The sequence below is a fragment of the Gracilinanus agilis genome, chromosome 5 (genome assembly GCF_016433145.1).
Source record: "Gracilinanus agilis isolate LMUSP501 chromosome 5, AgileGrace, whole genome shotgun sequence".
Classification (NCBI taxonomy): Eukaryota; Metazoa; Chordata; class Mammalia; order Didelphimorphia; family Didelphidae; genus Gracilinanus; species Gracilinanus agilis.
The window spans coordinates 291487618-291510657 of record NC_058134.1 but is presented as its reverse complement, the minus strand read 5'-3'; the positions used below and the strand labels follow the sequence as shown (position 1 = coordinate 291510657).

The following is a 23040-nucleotide window of genomic DNA, read 5'->3' as shown; positions in this document are numbered from 1 at the left end:
TTCTTCATTCATTTATTCAATTTCTTGTTCTGTTAATCTGGGTATTTTATCTTTTTTGCAATATCCATTTATTTCTCTTGTGCTATCAGTTTTGCTGAACTATAACTGAGAAAATTGTTTCCAGTAATTTTTTTCATATTTTTGTTTTGTCTTTTAATCTCTTATTTCCCACTTGTTATCAATTCTAAGATAGAAGGGAGAAAAGGGCTAGGCAATTGGAGTAAAGTGACTTGCCCAGGGTCATACAGCGAGGAAGTATCTGAGGTCACATTTGAACCCAGATCCTCCTGACTTCAAGCCAAACACTCTATTCATTGTTACCTTGCTGTCCTGTGATTTGTTTTAACATTGTTTTCATTTTTTAAAAATTGTTTTCATTTTAAAAAAATCAAAATGGCTAATAGTTTTACATTTTTTTTTTACAAAAAAAAGAAAAGCTTCTAATTTTTATTTATGCAGTGGGGTTGTTTTCAATTTTATCTCTTATCTTTAAAAAATATATGGCTTTTTTCTAGGTGGTGTACGGGTAGAGTACCAGATTTGGAGTCGGGAAGATTCATCCTTCTGAATTCAAATCTAGTCTTAGGCACTAGCTGTGTGACTCTTGGCAATCACTTAAACCCTGTTGCCTCAGTTTCTTCCTCTGTAAAATGAGCTGGAGAAGGAAATGGCAAGCTACTCCAGTGTCTTTATCAGGAAAATCCCAAATAGGGTCACAGAGTCGCATACACCTTTAATTTTCTCCAGTAAGGTTACTCATTCTATATTAGTCCTTGACTCCTACATTCTTTAAGATTATATTTAGTCTCCACTAATCCGAATACTTTCTTAAAATAATCACTATTGATTTGTGTTTAAGAAAGGATACCTCACATCTTCGTTTTTCCGCCTGATAAATTTATGTGTTTGCTCCTTTGTATATCATCAAGTTTTATAAAGGCTCCAAGCAAAGCAAAACAAACAAATATGCCGATTCCTTTCCATTTCCATTCAAAATCATCCATCTAATTTTTAAGAAATTCTTCTCATACTTTTTATCTTTTGGCTAGACTGGAGTGTTGATGTTGGAAAAGTCAGCAGCCACGAGCACCCGGAGCTAAAAATAGGAATTCAACTTTTCCTAGGACTAAGCCAAAATGTAAAAACAAGAATGAATCCAGGCTGATTTCGGGGTCACTGGGTACGGTCTGGTGCCTGACGGTAGGTGCCCAATAAATGCTTTTTTTTCCGATTCATCGAAAAAGAGAAATACAGACTCTAACTCCCCAATAGCGCCCTAGGAGCTCGCCCCCCAGTACGGCCTAAATCAAACAGGAGAGGCAACCTAGAGTAACCGGTGTCTCCTAACCTTTCGGGGTCCCCAAAAGTTGCAGGCGCAAGTATGTATCCGCATTCCCAGCGGAAGGTCTGGAAGCTGATGACGTCACCAGGCCGGCTAAAGAACAAACCGATGGGCGATCTAATTAGGCCCGGAGGGCGGGGTTACCGCGACCCACGCCTAGCGGGTGGGTTTGTTCTGGGTAGGTCGCAGAGCTGGAAGGAGGGGTGAGGAGCCCCGCCTGTTCCGCCTTCCTCTGCCTTTCTCCTTCTAATAGATTTGCGCCCGCTCCTCGGCCCGACGTCTCACGTCGACAGGTCACGCGGACGGCGTAGTGATTACGGAGTAGTGACGCCGGACGGCGGCTCGCACGGGAGAAGCATTTCGTCCCTTCCCCCCTCCTCCCAGCTCCCCAAGCCTCGGGCCCCAAGAAGACTATGCCGCCGTCGCTGGCGGCCCTGACCGCACTGGAGACGTTGACGGCCGGGGCTTAGTCCGGCGGCCACGTCGGCGGCGACCCCTCACTCCGATTACGCTCTGCTTTTGGCTAGACGGGGACCGCCGTGGGGAGGGAGACGAGCGGCCCGGACGCCTTGGGAGGGACGGACGGAAGCGGGCGGGAGACACTCGGGCTCGGGGAAGTTCCCGCCCAGGGAACCCGAGCAGCGACTTCGGGAGTGGCTTCAGGTGAGTGACCCGGCTGGGGGAACGCAGCCCCCGCCGCGGGCGGAGCCCCGGGGACCTGGGGTGACCACTCCCCGAGGGGGCGGGACGGACCGGCCTTTTCTCAGCTTAGAGAGCCCCCTCTCGGCACGTCCCGGTTCCCCGCGCTTGTCGGGAAGCGCTGGGATGTAGAGCTCTCCGGCTTACAAAGCGCTTCCCAAATGGGGTCCCATTAATCCGTTTCTGCACCCCAGGAGCTAGGATAGGGACGGGTGTTATTTCCTAGGCGAGGTAAGAGACTGGCCCGGGGTCACAAGGGCAGTGCCCTGAGGCTGGATTTGAACTCTGGGCTTTCTGACTCCTGGACGAGCGCTTTATTCCGCCACCTAGCGGCCTGCACAAGTTTCGGATCTGATTGACTGGTGGTGGTGGTGCTGATAGCTGGTATTTGAGAGAGAGAGAGAGAGAGATTGTATACATTTATCGAAATATATTACGTATTTAATTTTTGTAGAATGTCGACAATATTACATCATACATACGTATTATGTAATAATAGTATGTAGATAAATAGTATGTAATAATGTAGATAAATATTCTACACTCACATAATTATTATAGTACCTATAGTATTATATGCAGACAATATATACCCAGGTAAATCACTCATTTTTATATGGTATTAGAAGTTTTGCAAAGCATTTCTCTAATATGATCACTTATGAATGTAGTTATTCTAAAATAGCCCCATTTTTACAGATGGAGAAAGTAAAGAAAAGTTGACTTTGTAGAGTCTCTGAAGCAAGATTTGAAGGCAGGATTTCCTGACATCTAGTCAAACTCTCCATGTCCTGATGACCTCCTAAGTGATGGGATTGAACCCATAGTGCCTATTTGCCATTATGGAAAATTAAAGATGCTAATGCTAAATAATACTATCTCTCTGAAGGTTATGATTTACATGCTTCCTAAAAGCTAATGGATCTGTGATCTCACCTTTGTGGGTGCCCTACCAGTTATATAGAGTTCAAAATCAAAAAGCCCATTTTGTGGGTATATAAATTTGCTACAGAGAGGGTTCTTCTTCCAGGTGGGGAAGTTTTCCCCAAGTTCTGACCTTGAAGGGATGCAAAAGAGGAGTTTGTAAACAAAGATTTTGCTGACCTCTTTGCCCCAGCTAGTGTGATAATGAATGGTGTAGTAATATTTTGTAGTCATGCCAGGTAGCTGAAAGTGTGCCTGTCATATTAGACTGGAGTGCTGGATTTGAAGTCATTGTTTCTCTATTGGCTCTTATTGAGGTTCTGTTACTTGGGCAAGTCTGAAGAGTTGGAGTAGATGCCTAGAAGCTTCTTTCCAGGTTTAAAGGTTTTTTTATTTTCTTCAGGGTTTCCCACAGCTCTTATATCTTGTTATATTTTCAAAATCCTAACTGCTTTCAAAACACATTTATAGTATTCAGTAGTTCTTTTTGCTTGCTTAACAATAATTAATCCCTGGGTTGACCAAATATGTTAGGTTTTTATGTCATCATACTTCATAAGGCAAGGTGATTTGGGAACCTTGAACATTTTTCATAACTATTTTATGGAATATGATGTGAGCAAGAGCAAAAAATTAGACACCTAAAATCACAATGGATGCAATAAGCATTAAGGAGTATTTTAGAAAAGACTAGTTTTGCCACTTAGAGGAACTCCATTATTTATTTTACTTACACTTTTCAGATTCACAGAACTGTATAAAAGGGGATATTTCACATCTTACATTTTATAGAAGGAGAAACTGAGGTTCTGACAATCAATAAACATTTATTAAGCACCTATTATGTACCGTATACTATCTTAGGTCCTGGGGAAACAAAGACAAAACACAAAACTGCTAACTTTCAAGAAGGTTACAATCAGAGGAGGGAGCACCTATATGTTTATGAACAGAGAGAGAACAAATGCAAAAGGTGTTTTTGGAGTGTCAAGGAAAGTTTGAGTGGTTTGCCTACAAGTACATTCTTAATCCCTTTCACCAGTTGCCTTAGGCTTTAAAACTTTAATCAGGGGGGCAGCTGGGTGGCTCAGTGGATTGAGAGCCAGTCCTAGAGATGGGAGGTCCTGGGTTCAAATCTGCCCTCAGACACTTCCCATCTGTGTGACCCTGGACAAGTCACTTGACCCCCATTGCCTCCCCTTACCACTCTTCTGCCTTGGAGCCAATACACAGTATTGACTCCAAGACGGAAGGTAAGGGCTTAAAAAAATTAAAACTTTAATCAGACAAGTCTATATAAATGACCCATGCCACCATTCATCTGGCTACATAGCCAAAGTGAATGCTTGTTCCTATATGCGGAGATGGGGGGGGGGGGCTTCCTTTGAGTTCAGTTAACTGCCACAAGTGCCTTGGACCACTCTCTAAGACTCAGCTGCCTTTGCTTTGGTATAAAGGAAGTTCTTCATGTGGAGTCAGAAAGAAAGAAACTACAAACATTTCCAGGTCTGCTCAGTTATTTCCAAAGTAGATTCGGCTTAATTCGCTAACTTTTAGGCAATTTATAAACATTTGTAATTAATTGTGTGAAGCTGGCAAATTGCTCTTTATTGTCTTTTTATATCTCCAAAGTATTTTTAGATCCAGAAGGGATCTTAGAGATCGCCTAGTCCAATAATGTCATTTTACAGATAAAGAAATCGAATGGGTCAAATTGAGATTGAATAGGTCAAATGACTTACCCATACATCCCTTAAGAGAAGCAGGATTTGGGGAGGGCCTTTCTTCATCTTGTTTATAATGCTTATAGTCTCTAAAGCTTAGATATGGCTTGTATTCAGAGTTTCCCCCAAATTCAATGACTGGATTTTTCACTCCTACTCTGGTAGTCAGCATAAATTACTGGTATCAGATTGGTTTATAGCTTTTATTTCCTCCATCCCTTGAAGAAAATGCAGACTACACAAAGGATTCCTAAGAACTAAGATATTCCAATAGCCTTTTGTGCTATTGCTAACCAAATATTTCCCATTCTCCTTGTACTTAACCTGCCCAAGCTACTTGTGGCAATTGTCATGGAAAGTTGGCATGGCTTTAGCCCTCCAAGTGTAGGATCTAATATTTAGGTCATCTTAGTCTTTTCTGAGAAGCCTGGTCTAAAAGAACTATTTTTCATCTGAGTGTCTCTCAGACTCAAGATTGTCAACTTGTCAAGATTGTCAGATGATTTAAGACAGAAGAACTTATCTCCAAGCTAGGGAAACATCTCTTTCTCAGAATTACTAATTGCTGACCCGCACCTAGAAAAGGAAACATAAAAACAGAAGAATTCAGGAATTGAGAGATCTAGGGACTCAAGCATATCTGGGCGAGCATGTTTCCCTTTGCCATATGTTTGTGCTGTAATTGCTGGGGGTGAGTGGCCTGGCAGAAAAAGCTCTCTGCTCTCTCTTCTGTATATGTTGTCCATCCTTTCATAAGAAGCTTCTCTTGATGTTGCTTATGTTTCCACAGGGCACACAGAAAACCAGGCAACTATTTCAAGGTGTTGCCTACCCATATCTTTTTGATTCCTAGTCTATTCCTTAGACCTGCTTATCAGGCTGAATAGTTTTTTTTCTTTACTTATCTATTAATTAATTAATTAATGTTTTAGTAAGCCCTTACCCAATACCAATACTGTGTATTGGCTCCAAGGCAGAAGAGTGGTAAAGGGCTAGGCAATGTGACTTGCCCAGGATCACACAGCTGGGAAATGTCTGAGGCCAGATTTGAACCTAGGACCTCCCGTCTTTAGGCCTGGTTCTCAATCCACTGAGCTACCCAGCTGCCCCCAATGGCTGAATAGTTTTGCAAGAATCTCAGCATCCTTTTAATAAGGCCACTTTGTGTTCCTTCTTTCCTCTGTGCTGGAAGATACCCTACTTCACCTTGCTATGAGCTGTTTCTTAGATGTGCTTTCCTTCCTTCCTTCCTTCCTTCCTTCCTTCCTTCCTTCCTTCCTTCCTTCCTTCCTTCCTTCCTTCCTTCCTTCCTTCTTTCTTTCCTTCCTTCTTTCCTTCCTTCTTTCTTTCCTTCCTTCCTTCCTTCCTTCCTTCCTTGGGTGGTTGGAGATAGCTTCTCCCCATCTCCCAGAACAGCTACTTCTGGGCCTGATCTCATTGCTGATTGCTATGGGAACTTTGAGGTGCTTTCTTTCTGCTCTGGGACACTTCTCCTTACTATCATGGAGCCTCATGCTTATCATATTTACAGGGCCTCACCATACTGAGGCAGAACTTAGTTGGAATTGACTTTATCCTAGTTGTATATCAGAGCTCCCAACTTCAAGTGATCTACCAATCTCAAACCTCCTTTGTTGATAGAGATTACAAATGTGATCTACCCACTGGTCTACTTTATATTTAAAAAAAATTTTTTTTTTAAATCCCTCTGTTGAGCAAGTATTCTACATAGCATCTCACATGGTATTAATCTTAGCAAATATATATGTGTATATATGTAATATATAAAAATGAAGTTTAAAAATGAAAGAATAGGAGAAAATAAAAGCATGCCCCATACCCTTGACATTTTAAAATGTGGTATTAATATTTTATAACAACTTAAGATTGTGCTAAGCACTTTCCTCACTTCTGTCATGAGAGCAAGCATTTTATATCCATTTTAGGAAACTGAGCCTTAGAAAGATTAGTTGGCTTGCCACCAGGGTTATTCAATACAATAAAGTTTTTTAAATAGAATTGGCTACTTTCGGTTCTTGTGGGTAGATATAGTTTAAATGTTGAAAACATCATTTGTTAGCAGAGATGTATATTTCTTTTTTTTTCTTATCTGCTACTCATGTGTCCAGTTTTCTACCAGTTGTAGGAACTCTAACCCTTTGGAGGGGAAAAAGCCAATGAGTCACAGCGAGCAAGAAAAGTCATTTCCAGTCATAGAACACACCTAAAGTTCTGTTTTCTCTTGCAAGGCCCAGTTCACCATGCCTTTTTTATTTGATTTAAATTCTATTTTCTGAAACAGATCATTTTTTAAACTGCTCTATAATGAAGGGAGGGAAGTGTGAAAATACTTTGCCTATGCATTTTTTTCTGGCTAAACATATTGAATTGTAGGTGTGGATCTTAAAATTGTATCATTTTTCAAACATGTCTTGTATAAACATTAAATTGTTTGGTTAGAAATGCTATTTTCCATTTAATTGTTGAAAATGAATTCCTATATTGATGTTCCTTCAAAGGAAAAGGGCTAAGAAACTTTATAAGGCCTTAAACTCGTGATAAGAATATAGATACACAGTACATATTTGTAAAGTGCTTAGCAGAGTACTTAGCATGCAGTAGGTGCTTTTAATCCTTATTCCCTTCCCCTCCCTCTCATACTCTTCTATACTCCCTCAAACCTGCCTCATTCTTTTCCCCACCCCAACCTTCTTGCTTGATAGTTTATTGACACTTTTTGCTTCTTTAAAAGTTGCTTTATTCTTTTCCATTCTGTTCCAGCCACACAACTCTCAACTGACCAACTGTGTGGAACAATGAGTTCCCTTACTGACTGGAGGAGTGTTAAGATAACAAAATTTGCTTCTCTCAACTTTGGCCTAAGAAATGTCCATATATTATAGAGGTACAAATATAAATGATTTCATGACCTAGAAAATGGAAAGTCAATGTCCTAACTCACCTGTGTAGTATTGTATTCTTTAAGTGGAATCAACTTTAGGGAAATTTTTTACAAGTTTAATTTAAACATTTTTAGGGATAACAGTTCAGACCAACTCATTTTTTTGCCATTTGTTAAACATTTTTAATAAATCTTCATGGCAAAAGTTCAGGTTGGACAATTTTGAAGCTGTAAATATGGGTGATATAGGTAGCATGAAAAAGCCACATTTGAAAAAGAATAACATCTGAAGACTAACTTTTTAACCAAATCTTTTTTCCTTATAGTTGATTATGGAAGATTCCCACAAAAGTAACAGTTCAGAGACAGCACCACAACCAGGTACAACAGTACAGGGTGCTCATATCTCTCACATTGCTCAACAGGTAAAGCATGGGTCAGTTTCTATAATTTTGAAATGATTAATACTGTATCTAGAGTAATCCACTGGGTCAAAATTTTAAAGCACTAGTGATTAAAAAGACCACCAACAGGTAGTAATGTATGAACTGTTAAGATTTTGTGAGACTGTAGTTTTGATAGGGGAGAACTTTTTTTATGTTGTAATATATAGTCTTCACAGTTTAGAGACAAACTGCATTTTTAAGATATACAAAAGCAGCATTATATTTTGATTTTTTTAGTTCAGAAAAATGAGTTGAGAGTTGAAATTATTTTTTATAATTTCTCTACCTATAATTTCTCTATCCATCTTGCAAAAAAAGAATAAAGGGAAAAGTGGGGGAAAGGCAGTTCAGCAAGAGTAACCGACATATCAACTGAGTCCAGCAGTATGTGCAGTATTCTAGACCTCTGCCAAGGAGGGAGGGGGCTTTGGCTGTTAAGTTACCAAACTTAATTGAAGCAGGTATTTTGTAACATCTTTGTAAATTTACCAGCTAGAGTTCAACAGATTTGTCATGGATACTTATGGATGGGTTTTTTTTCCCTACATTATTCAAAGGGTGATAACCATCATGTGAATGCATGTTTTTACCTTGCAGTAAAGACTAGTGTATTTTGGATATTTTCTTAAAAAATTATTTTGGCAACATGGGCATATGTATAATTTTTACCTATTAAATCTCCAGTGGCTTTAGTATTAATGCCTTGCAATGATATGGTTTCTAAAGTACTTACCTCACAACAACCCTGTGAAGTAGTAAGTACCAGTATTATGGCATTCCCACCCAAGTGTTCTGACTCCTAGATCAGTGCCATGCTGCCTCCTCACACTATACCAGTATTCCTGTAATGGACAGGGCAGAGAGAATTCTGAGTGCCTAGGTGTGGTTTGCTTTAATTGCCCATTCCTTATCCCTTTGGAAATATATTTCAGTTTCTTCAGTGCCATTTTCATCATCTTTCCATTTATGAAATATTTATAAAACTTGAATCCAATGGGCATGCAGCTGACTGTTCAGTACTTCTTTTAATTTCATCTTTTTTACACTCTTCTCAAAAGTATTGGTTTTCCTCTGACTTTTCCAAGGCTACACTGTCAGTATATATTAGAATCAGGATTTGAACCCAGGTCTTTCTAACTTGAGGGCTGACTCACTCTATTCACCATGTCATGTTCCCTCTTAGTTATTTAAAATTAAAACAATTTCAGTCTGGAAAGGTTAGGAGAGGTCATTTGACACCAGTATGACAAGTTTTTACAGAAGCTCAACCATTATACATAAATTATCACAAGAAATCCAAAAGAGTCTAAAAACTATCTTAGCAAACACTCAACTTGTTTTCCAAGCAAAGAAATAGGGCAGCCAAGGGCAACACTGGAGTGGAATATAAACTTGTTTTTATAGTCATACATAGAATTATAGAAGATTATAGTCAGTATTTCTTAAGAAAGTAAGAAGGAGTATAAAGGGGTTAGGGAAAAAGCAGAAGCTTGAGGAGACATCTAAATGAACACACATCAAGTGCATCTGAAGGCAAAACTGAAATAAGGCCAACATAAAATTTTAAAATAAAAAAGCTCTGTAATGATTTCTATAACCAATTGTTTCTATTATTAGGGACAGTGGAGTTACCACCTTTAGGTTCAGAAGTTCTTTCTGAAGACGTTGAAAGGGCAGTCCTGAATCAGCTAAACAGTCATAAAATACCTCTTAAGACTATCTCTGTACCAGGCACCAGATTAATTGCTGGAGGTAAAAGAAAGGCAAAAAACTAGTTGTTTCTTACAAGAAGCTCTTGGTCCAATGTAGACAACTATGTACAAGCAAAATTAGATAGAGGATAAATTGGAGATAATCAACTAGGGGAAAGTGCTAGCATTAAGAAATGAAGAAAAGCTTCCTGTGGAAGATGGGGTTTTAGCTGGGACTTGAAGGAAGCCAAAGGAGGTAAGGGGCAGAGGTGAGGAAGGAGGCACATTCTCAGCATGAGGGATAGTCAGTAAAAATGCCCAGATTGACTGTCTAGTGTGAAGAGTAGCAAGGGACTCAGGGTCACTGAGTATATAGAAAGGAAAGAGGGAGATATGTAAAAAGATTGGAAAAGTAGATTGGGGTGGTTGTGTCACGTTATGAAAGTGAAACAAAAGTAGCAAAAGCAACTGGGTTCAACCAAATATACACAGAGAAGTTCCTTGACACATCTGAGGCAGTTAAAGGGTCTATTCCCAAAGGACATGAAGGAGAGAAAGGTACCAAAGACATGGAAAAAGTCCTTGATGCTACCTTAAAGACTCTTCTAGCAATCATGGGTGTCAGAATTATATGCTTCCTTTAAAAATAATGATAACTAACATCAAGTAAAATGTAAAAGTATATCAAGACAGGGAAACTTTCTTGTCAAAGGTGTTTTCAGGATATCTGGCATAGAGTCAAGTGAAAGAGGAATTCTTAATAAGATGGTGAAATCCTCTCATTCTTATTTATGGATGATATTGTGATGATATCAAGTCTCAGAACATTGCAGAGCTTCCCATATGAGATTCATAGACCCTCAAAAGAATTTGGCCAGTTATATATGCCTCTGTCATAATGATGATATACAGTTGAATAAATGGTCTATAGAACTTATCCATCAGTTTACCTATATATCTAGAAAATCATCTATTAAAGAATGAAAGGGATGTTTGGAGTAAATACTTCAACAAAAAAATTAATTTTTATACTGTTAGACTAAGCAGTTGTTCAAAGCAGAATTTTCACTTTCCTACTGTATAACTGATACGTAAAAAGTGCTTTAGAATTTACAAAGCACTTTCTTCACAACAAACCTTTCAGGGAGGCATACTTTTATCCCTATTTTACAGATGAGGAAACTGAGATTTAAAGAGAATAAATGACTTGCTCATTCACAGTTCAAAATGGGAATGTGAAACCTATCTCCCTGACTCTTGACTTTAAACCAGTTCTTTTTTTAATCCAGGCACTTACAATGATTTCTACTATTTTCTTGGTCAACTGTCTTTAAAAGTTAACTCGATATAATGTTATTGTTGATATTTGAGTTTGCAGATTCCAAAGTATTGAAAAATATTTCCCTTCCCATGTGGTTCCGAATTGAATAATCAGATAAGGTATACTTTCTGGAGGTCTCTGTATTGAGACTGTTTGATAAGTCCAAGAGTTAGAACCTAAGAGAGGTGCTATGACCTAAAGGGAAATGATAAGAGGGAACTCTTGGAAGGGATTTAGTGTTGTTGTGTCATTTCAGATCCTTTTTGGGGTTTTCTTGGCAAAGATACCAGAGTGATTTGCCATTTCCTTCTCCAGTTTATTTTACAGATGAGAAACTAGGTAGATCAGGTTAAGTGACTTGCCCAGGGTCACACAGCTAGTGAGCATCTGAGGCCAGATTTGAACTCAAGGAAGAGGAGTCATCTTGATTCCAAGCCCAGTGCTCTTATCTAGTAGCCATAGTGCTGTGAGCTAAAGAGCAATGATGAGAGGACTGTGAGAATGGATTCTGAACTTTAAACCTAAGTTTATTAGCTGACTAATATGCTATTAAGTGACTTACCTTCGCTGTATATAGATTTTACATAACTTTTCCTTGTTCTGTAACATTTGCTAACCACGGAGCGGAAGTAGATAGGGTAGAAGAACAATCACAAGCTTGAAGACTGACCTTAACCTTCTTGAAACAACCATCTTCCCATCCACTCATGCTTTCCCTGGACTCATTCTCCAATAGTTGGCATTCTCTTACCCTCTTATTCTTCCCATTCCAGTAGTCATATTACCTCTACTCTCTCCTGTGTTATTATTAAAAATGATGAGGGCCGAGATCAAAAGGAAGAATAGTATTTTAATAAAAGCCATGCTGATAGAGATAAACTGACCATGCGCTGGTAAGAAACCTATTCAAACCTCACCTCAGCCATTTACCTTTTCCTCCCTTCCCGCGCGCTCAGGTAGCTAAAGAGGAAGTTCCAAGTCACTCCCCCCTACTTAAAACAGTCCCTCACCTTGAATACCTAATCCAAAACAGGAAACCCATGAAACCTGTTGGACCACGGGAAATGTAGTTTTAAGGACCCCAGCTCTTCTTCTTCCTCAGGAATGCCTTCTCCAAAATTAACTTTCCTTCCATCTTTTTTAATACTCATTGGCTTCCTCCACATAACATGGCATCCTACTGAATGTTTCTTATTTATACTTACTGGTCTAGTTTGAAAAGTTGGGGTATACCTTGTTTCCCATTGCCACTCTTACCATTATTTTTCAGCTACCTTTTCTCCTTTGATATTCATGCTATCCAAATTTATAACCCAATTCAGATTTTGTTGGTTACTATCTACAGATCCCCTAGTACTGGGTTGGCGAACTTATGGTACACGTGCCAGAGGGTCTGCTCCCCTCCCCCTCTCCATGTGCAGCAATAGGAGCACTTCTTTCCTCCCTTGTCTGGGGTAAGGCATGGGGCTCACTCAGGGCGTGAGGGTTGCAGTTTGGGCACTTGATCTCTAAAAGGTTTGCCATTACTGCCCTAGGACATTCTTCCTCCTTTCTCAAGGAAATTAGTCCCTAGCTCTTTCTCCTTTTCCACCTCAAACGCAGCTGTCAAAATAGGAGACTTGAACATATATATAAATGATCCCTCAGATACTGTATCTTCCCAGTTCCTCAGTCTCCTCAATTCCACCTCAACTACACACAAAGATGGTCGTATTTATAATTAGTTCCTATGTTCCCCGAATTGCTGGACACCCTCCCAACCTTTTTCTTATGCTTATACAAAAAATCCAATATGAGCATTTTTGTGCATGGAGGTCTCTTCTTTCTCTGATAACCCTGAGACAAAGGCTGAGCAACAACATCACTAAGTCAAAGGAAATGTAGTTTGACCTTTTTAATTCCAAATTGTTTTCTAGAATACCCCCTCCACGGTTGTCATTTTTGCCAGTACAAGGTGGAGGCTCAGGGGTATGGATTGATTTTTCTCTAATTAAAATAATTTGGAGTACTTTTTCATGTGTCTTTTCAAAGCTTGGATTTTTAATTATCTTTTGATAATTGCCTGTTTATATCCTTTGACTATCAGAGAATGACTTTTTTGCATATATTTAAAACAATTCCTTATATATCTTACATGAGACCTTTAATCCCATTTAACTGTTTAATTTCTCAATTTAGCTGCATTTATCTTTTGTTGGTGTTGCTATACCCTGTTTGGTCCTGAATTCTTCTCTTACTAACAGTGGTGATAAGTATTTCCTTCCTTGCTTTCCTGATTGGTTTAAGTCATGTTGTTCATTTGAAATGTATTTTAATATGTTGATGTGAAATGTTGGTCTCAAGGTAACTTCTGCAAGAGCGGTTTTCAATTTTTCCCTTAGTTTTTTGTTAAATAGGAGTGTTTATCCTAGTAGATGGGGGTCTTTTTGTTTTGTTGAACAGTATGGTCATTTATTTCTCTATTTTACGTACCTAATCTTTTCCACTGATAGACTCTTCTACTCCTAAATTAGTACTGAATACTTTATTTTTTCAAAAAGCCCTGACCTTCTGTGTATTGGCTCCAAGGCAGGAGTGGTAAGGGTAGGCAATGAGGGTCAAGTGACTTGCACAGGGTCACACAGCTGGGAAATGTCTGAGGCCAGATTTGAACCTAGGACCTCCCGTCTCTAGGCCTGGCTCTCAATCCACTGAGCTACCCAGCTGCCCCTGGTACTGAGTACTTTAGATCAGAGATGGGCAAACTTTTTAAAGAGAGGGCCAAAGGAGAGGAAATGCTCATCTGTCAGTCTGTGTCTAAGGCATCTCTTTCAAAGTTTCATTGTATTGTATCCTACTCATTGTATTCATCAGATTAGGAATAATGTTGCCTGCCTGATGGAACATTTCAGGGGGCCCACATCTGGCCCGTGGGCCATAGTTTGCCCATTACTGCTTTAGATGATTCATTCTTTTAAAGTGTAGTTTGAAATTTGGTATTGTGAATCTCCTTTCCAGGTGTTGTGTTTGTAGGTGAAAAAGGGATGATGAGGATGGGAGAAAGGAAGAGAAAAGGAAGGTAGGGAAGGAAGCCGGGATACCCTCCCAGCCCTGGTGGGAAATTAACCAGAGCCCTTTGGAGCAAAACAAAAATTAGGCTAGACTATAGGAATATTTAACTGGGTTTATTTAGGTTAGGAAAGAAAGGTCTGGGAAAGCTAGGAGGTAGATCTCAGACAACTGTGTCGGGACCAAGGCTCTCTGGGGAAAAAAGTCTCTCTCCTCCCTTCTCCAAAAAAGGCGCCAAAATCTGCCCTCTCTCTTCTTTATATACTTTCTCAGACACCTCCCACAAAGGAAGTGGAATGTGTCTGAGGAAGTTGTGGTAGAAAGTCCTGGGAGATGTAGTCTTCCAGGGTTCAGAGCCATTCCAAAATGCACACAGGCTACTTTTTAAAAATCATTTGAGATTCTTGATGTTTGAACTAGATTATTCCAGGAAAATTTATTACTTACTATGTGCCAGGGACTATAAGCTCTAAGGCAAAAACAGCCACCTTTTTTTTTTTTTTTTTTTTTTTTTTTTTTTAGAGAGAGAGAGAGAGAGAGAGAGAGAAACGGAAGTGAAAGCACCAGTTGTAGATGACCTTCTTAAAGATGTTAGCCACAAAAGGGAGAAGAGATGACAATAGCTAGCAGAGTAGGTGGATCAATTGAAGGGGTTTAGGTCATAGGGAATCCACCAGTAGACAGTCTGAAGATTAGCGAGAGAGTAGGCAAACAGAGGGGACAGTCTGCTGGAGAAGACAGGATGGAACAGGATCATTTATGCATGTAGAGGGATATTCAGTGGTATACATAATGTGTTGTAAATTTTCCTGTCAATCATTTTTCCCTAACAAAAATCCAAGAATCCTTTGTTTAAAATCCAGTCTAGTTGTTTCATGTAATAAATTTATTTCTTCAAGGAGTCATAAACTCTTAAATTTGGCTAATAACTAGTGTACAACAAATTTCCAAAAAATAGATTTTAGAAAATGCAAACTGATGATTTTGCCATCAAATTCCAGCAAAATTCTAAACTAAATTATTAAACAGATGGTTTGCTAGTGTTTAGAAATGGAAGTAGTGATCAGTAGGCTCTTGTATGAGTTTATTTACTCTAACAATGTTATTCTAAGACAGCTGTGTATCCTTTTTTAAAAAAGTAACTTCCATTTCCATTTCTGGCCTGGTAGCATAGACATATATTTCCTTCAGGCTAAGAGTCCCTTATATCCTTATATATATCAAGATGGAGAAGTGCTGTCTGGAATATATGCGATCAAGTAGTTTTAGTAGATAGGTTAGCAGTGGAGCGTGTGTACTCATTAGTTGATGATATTGTTATTAGGTGAACTCCTGGGTTCGGGAAGGACACCTTCTGCGAGAATGCAAGACTCCAAAATAGCTTAAAAGTAAAAAGAGATTTATTAGTAATGTAGAATTTTGGCCTACTAGACAGCATGAGTGGAACATCCCTGGGGGGGGGGGGGGGAGGGTGCTCCCTGAATGCCTCAGTCCTGGAGTCTTTACAATAGTGAGGATGTGATGTTGTGTTATGGTGTGGACATGACTCTAGAATGATAAATATTCAGGCATTCAGTGGGGTATTTGGTCATCTGACCGGGGTCTGCCTGAAGACCCTCATAGTTTAGGGAACAAATGGATGCCTGAGATACAGCCTGATGGTATCAAGGTGTAGTCTGAAAGTGCATCTCTATATCCATCTCTATCTAAAGGATGATCCAAAGATGATAATAATCTCAGGGTCTTATAGAAGTTCTTGGGTTAGGAGTCACAAGGACAGAAAGGAACACGGGAATTTCCCTGTTTACAGTTTGCCTGGGTTAAGGGGGTACGATGCCTGTGCCAATGTCAATCCAATAGAATAATAGCATTTACATAGTACCTGTTACATGACGGCTATTATACTAATTCCTTATAATAATCTCACTCGATATTTACAGCCAATCTGTGATAAGGCACTATTATTATCTCGATTTTGCAAATAGGGAAATTGAGGCAAATAGGTTAAGTCATTGATGGGCAAACTATTCCCCGCGGACTTAAATGATTTGCTCACAGTCACATAGTAAGTGTCTGAGGCCTGACACCAGGACCAATGCTCTGTGTACTATGGTGCCACCTAGCTGATGAGCATTTCTGGTAGCATGCTGTAGAACATGCTGTCCTTTTTGTTCTTTTCAATAATGACTTGGTTAAGGGGCAGCTGGGTAGCTCAGTGGATTGAGAGTCAGGCCTAGAGACAGGAGGTCCTGGGTTCAAATCTGGCCTCAGACACTTCCCAGCTGTGTGACCCTGGGCAAGTCACTTGACCCCCACAGAAGTTAAGGGTTTTAAAAAAAATAATGATTTGGTTAAGAACATTGTTAGACATGGATGCAGGAGCAGATGAAAAAATTAGGATCCTGGAAGATCTGGACAGATTGGACTCCTGGGTCTAAACTAAGAGACTTAAATTTTACATTTTTAAAATTAAGCATAGAAATAGAAATTGAAGGGAATTTAACGTAGTTCATATAGAATCATATTATTTTAGGGTCTTAGAATTGATATTAAATTACTGGTTCAAGAGAGCAGAAGTGCAGTAAAGGCTAGTTAATTGAAGTTTTAAGTTACTTGCCCAGGGTCACACATCTAGGAAATGGCTAAGGCTACATTTGAACCCGGGACCACCTGGCTTTCTATCCACTGAGCCACCTAGCTGCCCTGATGGGAAGTTTTAAAGAAGGGGAAATAGTATTTATGATGCTTGGTAGAACCTAACTAAATCAAGCAGTTTGCTAACAGTATTCCATGATCTCCTGTAGATTGAGCGCTTGTGCTTGACAAATATTTCTTAAGCCAGATATATGGCTTATGTTGTTCTGTTTTAAGTCATGAGGACTACAAAAGAAGTTTGCCATGGTCCTTGTCCTAAAGCAGGAATTCTTGTACCTGCATGAACTGTTGGTTTGTTTTTGTTTTATGTTTAAAATGGAGGCCACATCCTTGGCCCTCTGATTTTAACTTTGGCAATCTTACCAATCCCAGACAATGTTCAAATCTTTATCTATAGTTCCTACAACTCCTATATCCTAGGCCTCAACTTTCAACTGCCCATAATAAACATTTCCACTTGGATGTTTACTCTCCAACCTATCCAAAACTGAACTTACTCTTTCCCCAAAACCTGGCCTAAGGTACTACCATTGTTCCAGTTACCTAAGCTCAAACCCTTGCAACATCTTTGGATTCATAGGGAAAGGAAATAGTAAATGACTATTAAGTTGAGTGGCTTTCTCTTTCCATCTCATCTCACTTTCCACAGCCACCACTTTATTTCTTCATACCTCAGTTACTAGAATAGCCTTCTCTTGGCCCTGCCTCTGTTCCCTTCTCTTTCAACTCTGCCCTACATATTGCTGCCAGAGTAATCTGATTAGCTTTATTGTCTGACCATTAATCATAGCCTAAAGCTCTGACTCCAGGATGGCATTTAGGGCCCTCTACAGTCTAGCTCCAGCTCCACTTTCCAGGTTTCTCTGTTTTCCTTCATGAACTCATCTAAACTAGACAGCTCACTATTCCCTAAGTCACCTGCTCCTCTTTGTGCTCCATAGCACATACATCAGTATTCTACTTAGTTTAGCAAACAATCTGCTAGTTTTTTCTCCTGGCTATGAAAAAAGAAAAGAAACCAAATATAGTGTCCTGGTTAGTATATTCCATGCCCGGAATGTACTTTGTCCTGTAGGAGTCATTGCCTAGTGTCCCACTCTTCCTCCTTATTTCTTTCCTCTTTGGAATCTCTTTGTGCTTCTCTAGTGATAATAAATTGTACATTTCTAACTTGAGTCATAATTATTTCTTTCCTTGTCCTCATTCCCTACCAGATTGTAAGTTCCCTAAGTGCAGAAACTATCTCCCGAGTCATCTTTATATCACCAACGCCATGCAGATGCTGAGACTAAATTTGGTATAGTGGGAAGAACACTGGACTTGGAGCCAGGATACTGGGGTTATAGACCCTAGCCATATAACCTTGGGCAAGTCATTTCCATTCTCTAGACCTTACTAACACACAGGGAAGTCAGCTCAATGCCCTGATAAAATTATGTTCAAATTGCTAAAGAAGATAACATTGATTTTCAGCAACAAAAAAGCAAAAATCTAACATGCCCCAAATATGTACGTTCCCCACTGTTAGGGTTTTACTTTTCTTCCGTGTACAGGTGAAATAAATATTTGGTTAATTGAATTTCTGCTTATTCATAGATGTCACTAAGAGGAGCTGCACCAATGACAGTTGTACATCTTTCTGGAGAGCAAGTACAGAGTCAGGGGGTCATCCAAACTGCTCAGTCATCTTCAGTGATCCACCCCCCGCAAGTGCAGACCGTGCAGGTAACTGGAAATGTGGTCTCTGTGGTACAAAGTATAAATTTTCATGTCTGGAGCCTTATCTGATAGCAAGTTGCTGTCTCATTACAATATTGTAAGCAGTATAATCTGCTTAGAAATTAGTTTAACAAAGGGAGAACAACATTTTAATCTCCTAGTTATTAAAGATCCACATTAGTTTTATCTTCTGCAAGGACAGGTGGGCTTGAATTTTAAGGGAAAAGACAAACCTCCAGGGAAGGATACTTGTAGATCCAGTGGTGAGAAGATTATCCCTCTCGGGCAAGGAAGACCTCAGCTGAGAAGTAGGAATCCTGAGCATGTGAGAAGTTAAATAGCACTGCCTCTTCCTCCCATTCCCTGAAGGCCAAATCCATACTTGGTGAGGTAAAAGGGAAGAGTGGTCTCTCCATAGGAAAAGGTGGTAGGGTGGAAATGGGGTGGCTCAGTGAGAGTCTTTCACTTACAAATTTCACTTCAAAACTCATGGGATAGCTAGGTTGTGCAGTGAATAGAGCACTGGACTTGAAGTCAGGAAGACTCCTCTTCCTGAGTTCAAATCTGGCCTCAGACACTTCTTAGCTGTGTAACATTGGGCAAGTCACTTAACTCTCTTTGCCTAGCTCTTGCCCTTCTGTCTTAAAGTTGTTACTAAGACAGAAAGTAAAGGGTTTTTTTTTTGTTTGTTTTTTTTAAATCAAAACTTCATAACCAAGCAGATGAGAAAGAATTTGGTAGGTAAACAGCTTAGCCCTTTTAGGAGAGCCTGGGCTATTCTAGGCTCTGTCCTGGAATATTACAAAAAATAAACATATTCTACTGAGTCTATACTAAGGATGTATAGAATCAGTACAAAATAATTTGGGGATGAAGGGGAAAGCACTAACATATGAAGCAATCAGGAAAGGCCTCTCCTGTAAGAGAGTGTCAAAGGTGAGGGAAGAGAGAACAGTCCCGGAATTGGGGATGGACCAGGCTGTGCAAAGGCATGGAGGGAGGAAATAGAATGTCATATACAGGGAATAGAGAGAAAGAGGCTGGAGCCAGATTTTCTGAAGAGTTTTTAATGCCATACGGAGAAGTTTGTGTTTTATCCTAGGGATAACATTGAAATTCTCCCTAAAGTTCTTGTTTAGGAAGAAGTGATATGTTTAAATCTAAACTCTAGGAATACATTTCTGATTGGAGAGGCAAGAAACTGGAAGTAGGGAGACCAAACAGGAAGCCATTGCAGGATGGCTAAGTCAAGTGGATAGTGAGCCAGGCCTGGGTTCAAATCTGTCCTCAGACACTTCCTAGCTGTGTGACCTGGGCAAGTCACTTAACTCTACCTCAGTTTTTCCTCATTTGTAAAACGAGCTGGAGAAGGAAATGGCAAACCACTCCAGTATCTTTGCCAAGGAAACTTAAGATGGACTCACAGAGTCAGACCTAGCTGATTATGACTGAATGACAACAAAGACCTGTCTGTTAAGCATAGCTTGTTAAAGTTTACTTGTTCTTTACCAATATCCTCACTGTTGATGCCCTCAACTTGTATATAGATGACTTATTTTTTTTTTTTTTTTACATATTGGAGAATAAGCTTAGAGGTCACCTCTTTTTTTCCATTTTAACATCTGAGAATTTTCCCATGCCTTTGTTATCTTCTCCTAATTGTATTGCCTGTGCACAGCTATTTGTATATATTTATATATATATGTATATATATATATTTATATATATATCATAAATATATTTGTGATATATTTGTTCTAATCACTTGGTTTTGCCATCATTTCTGCCAACTTTATAAACACTTCAAGGGGTGTGATGTTAGCGTTCAAAAGTGTTAGTTCCACTATTTTAAAAATTAATTAAAATTAGTTTTTTAATTAAATTTTTAAAAATATTTTAAAATTTTGTTATCAGGCAACACACTTCATATTGGTCATTGTTGTAAGAGCACACTCATGCAAAACCAAAACCCCAAAATAAAACCATAAATACGCTGATATAGTCTGCTTTGATATGCATCCATCCATCCAATTCTACAGTTCTTTCTCTGGAGGTAGATAGCATTCTCCATAAGTCTTTCAAAATTATCCCAGATCATTGCATTGCTAAGAGTAGCCAAGTTTTTGCAGTTGATCATTGTACAATATATTGCTGTTACTATGTACAGTGTTCTCTCAATTCAGCTTATTTTGCTCTGCATCGATTCTCACAGATCTCTTCAGCTTTTTCTGAAATCAGCCTGTTCATCATTCCTTACAGCACAATAGTATACCATCACTAACATGTACCACAATTTGTAAAGCCATTCCCTAATTGATGGACATCCCCTCAATTTCCAATTCTCTGGCATCACAAAATAGTTCCACTATTCTTTTTTTTTTTTTTTTTTTTTTTTTTTTAACCCTTGTACTTCGGTGTATTGTCTCATAGGTGGAAGATTGGTAAGGGTGGGCAATGGGGGTCAAGTGACTTGCCCAGGGTCACACAGCTGGGAAGTGGCTGAGGCCAGGTTTGAACCTAGGACCTCCCGTCTCTAGGGCTGACTCTCACTCCACTGAGCTACCCAGCTGCCCCAGTTCCACTATTCTTGATGGATTTATTACTTATTTATTATTTATTATATTTATTAGTCTTTTGCAAATCTTTTCCAGTTTTCTTCAGTTCTTCTTTTTCCTTTTTAAACCTTTTAATGTTTTTAAACAAAAAGCGTTTCTATACAGAGAGCACAAAAAGAAGATTCTTTATGAAACTGGGTTGCTGTTTCATATCACTCAATATGTTTTTAAGTATATAATAAATATTACATGTTACTTTCAAAACTACCTGCTTGTTTGCTTCTTCTTAAACTTCCTTTTGTCCTTTCCTATGTGATTTTTTTTTTTTGATTGTAGTCGCCTTTTACTTTGGGCTCACTCTTGCTTTCTTCCCATCCTAATGACTTTGATTCTGTCAATCACCCTCTCTTCCCTGATAGGCTCTTTTTTTATGCTGTATTGTGTTTTTATTTGTTATTTTTCAAGGTATTAAGTTTTATTTTTTTCCTCAATTACATGTAAAAACACTTTCTGACATTTTTTCTTTTTTTCTTTTTTTTTTTTAAACCCTTACCTTCCATCTTGGAGTCAATATTGTGTATTGGCTCCAAGGCAGAAGAGTGGTAGGGGTAGGCAATGGGGGTCAAGTGACTTGCCCAGGGTCACACAGATGGGAAGTATCTGAGGCCAGATTTGAACCTAGGACCTCCTTCTCTAGCCCTGGCTCTCAATCCACTGAGCTACCCAGTTGCCCCCTCCTGACATTTTTCAAAGAATATTTTATCTGAAATTCTGTCCGTTTCTCCCTTCATTCACCCCCTTGAGATGTTAAGCAATATCATATAGATTTTTACATGTGTAATTGTGTAAATTTTGCCATATTAATCCTTTTATGTAAGGAAACTCAAATAGAAAAAAAAACTAAGAAAGTAAAAAAATGTTTGCTTTGGTCTGTATTCAGATCCAGTTCTTTTTCTGGGAAGTAGAGGGCATTTTTTTTTTTTTTTTTTTTTTTTTTTTACCATGAGCCCTTTCAGATAGTTTGGATCAGTGCTTGGTACTTTCTTCTCTAGGTTTTCAAAATCCTACTCTTTCCTGGTTCTTCTCCTACCTACCTGACCACTCCTTCTTTCCTTGATGGTCATCTAAATTAGACCCACTAACCAAAAACACAGTGTTTTTTCCTGAATCCTCTTTTCTCCATCTGTATGATTTTACTTGATGATCTCATTAGCTCTCATGGATTCAGTTTTCATTTCTGCTCTTCATTCTCAAATCTGCTTTTCTACAAATCTTACTTGGTCCTAACCTCTCTGCTAGCCTCTAGGCTCACATCTCCAACTGTCTTTCAGACTTCTTGAACTAGCTGTCCACTAAACATCTTAAACTCAACATGTCCAAAACTGAATTAATTTTATTTCACCCCAAATCCTTTCCCCTGTTATTGTCAAGGTACCGCCAACTTTCCAGTCCCAGCTTGTTTTCTCAGTATCTTTTAGCCAATCCATTGCCAAGGACTAGATTTCACCTTTGTAATAAAAGTCTCAAATATGTCCGCTCTGTATCACTTTTAGGATCAAATGCAAAATCCTCTCATGCTTAAAGTCTTCCTATTTGGTGCCCCTGCCCCTTCGATCTTCTTATACTATCACTCCTCTGTGCTTCTTGATCCAGTGACACTGGCCTCTTTATTGTTCTTCAAACAAAATACTCCATCAACAACAGACAGCAGTCTCCGGGCATTTTTCTTAGCTATCCCTCATGCCTGGAATGTTCTCCCTCCTCTTGGCTTTGAGACCCAAGTAAAACCCTGCCTTCTATAGGTATAATTTCTCTACTTTCTAGTGCCTTACCTATATTTCTTTTATATCCTGTATTTAGCTCATTAGTGCACATTTTTTTGCTTGTTCTCTTGATCGATTGGGAGCTTCAGGTGGAGTGATCATCTTTTCCCTTTTCTTCCCATCAGTTACCACTATGTCTGGCACCTCCTGGGTGTGTAATAAATGCTTAGAGACTGATCAATTATTCTGAA

General features: G+C 39.1%; 1 protein-coding gene across 3 annotated transcripts in view; it reads left to right on the top strand.

Moving 5' to 3' along the window:
* Positions 1–1722: 1722 nt before the first annotated feature.
* ATF1 (activating transcription factor 1) overlaps positions 1723–23040 on the top strand; it is a 53390-nt gene continuing 32072 nt past the window's right edge. The window contains exons 1-3 of one of the 3 annotated variants that reach the window (XM_044677362.1): positions 1723–2005; positions 7918–8016; positions 18349–18477. In XM_044677362.1, coding sequence (XP_044533297.1) covers positions 7924–8016; positions 18349–18477 — 222 coding nt within the window. In that variant the 5' untranslated portion in view covers positions 1723–2005; positions 7918–7923. Of the gene's footprint in view, positions 2006–7557; positions 7595–7917; positions 8017–18348; positions 18478–23040 lie in introns of those variants that run through there. The other 2 variants (XM_044677363.1, XM_044677364.1) reach the window with 2 other exon arrangements.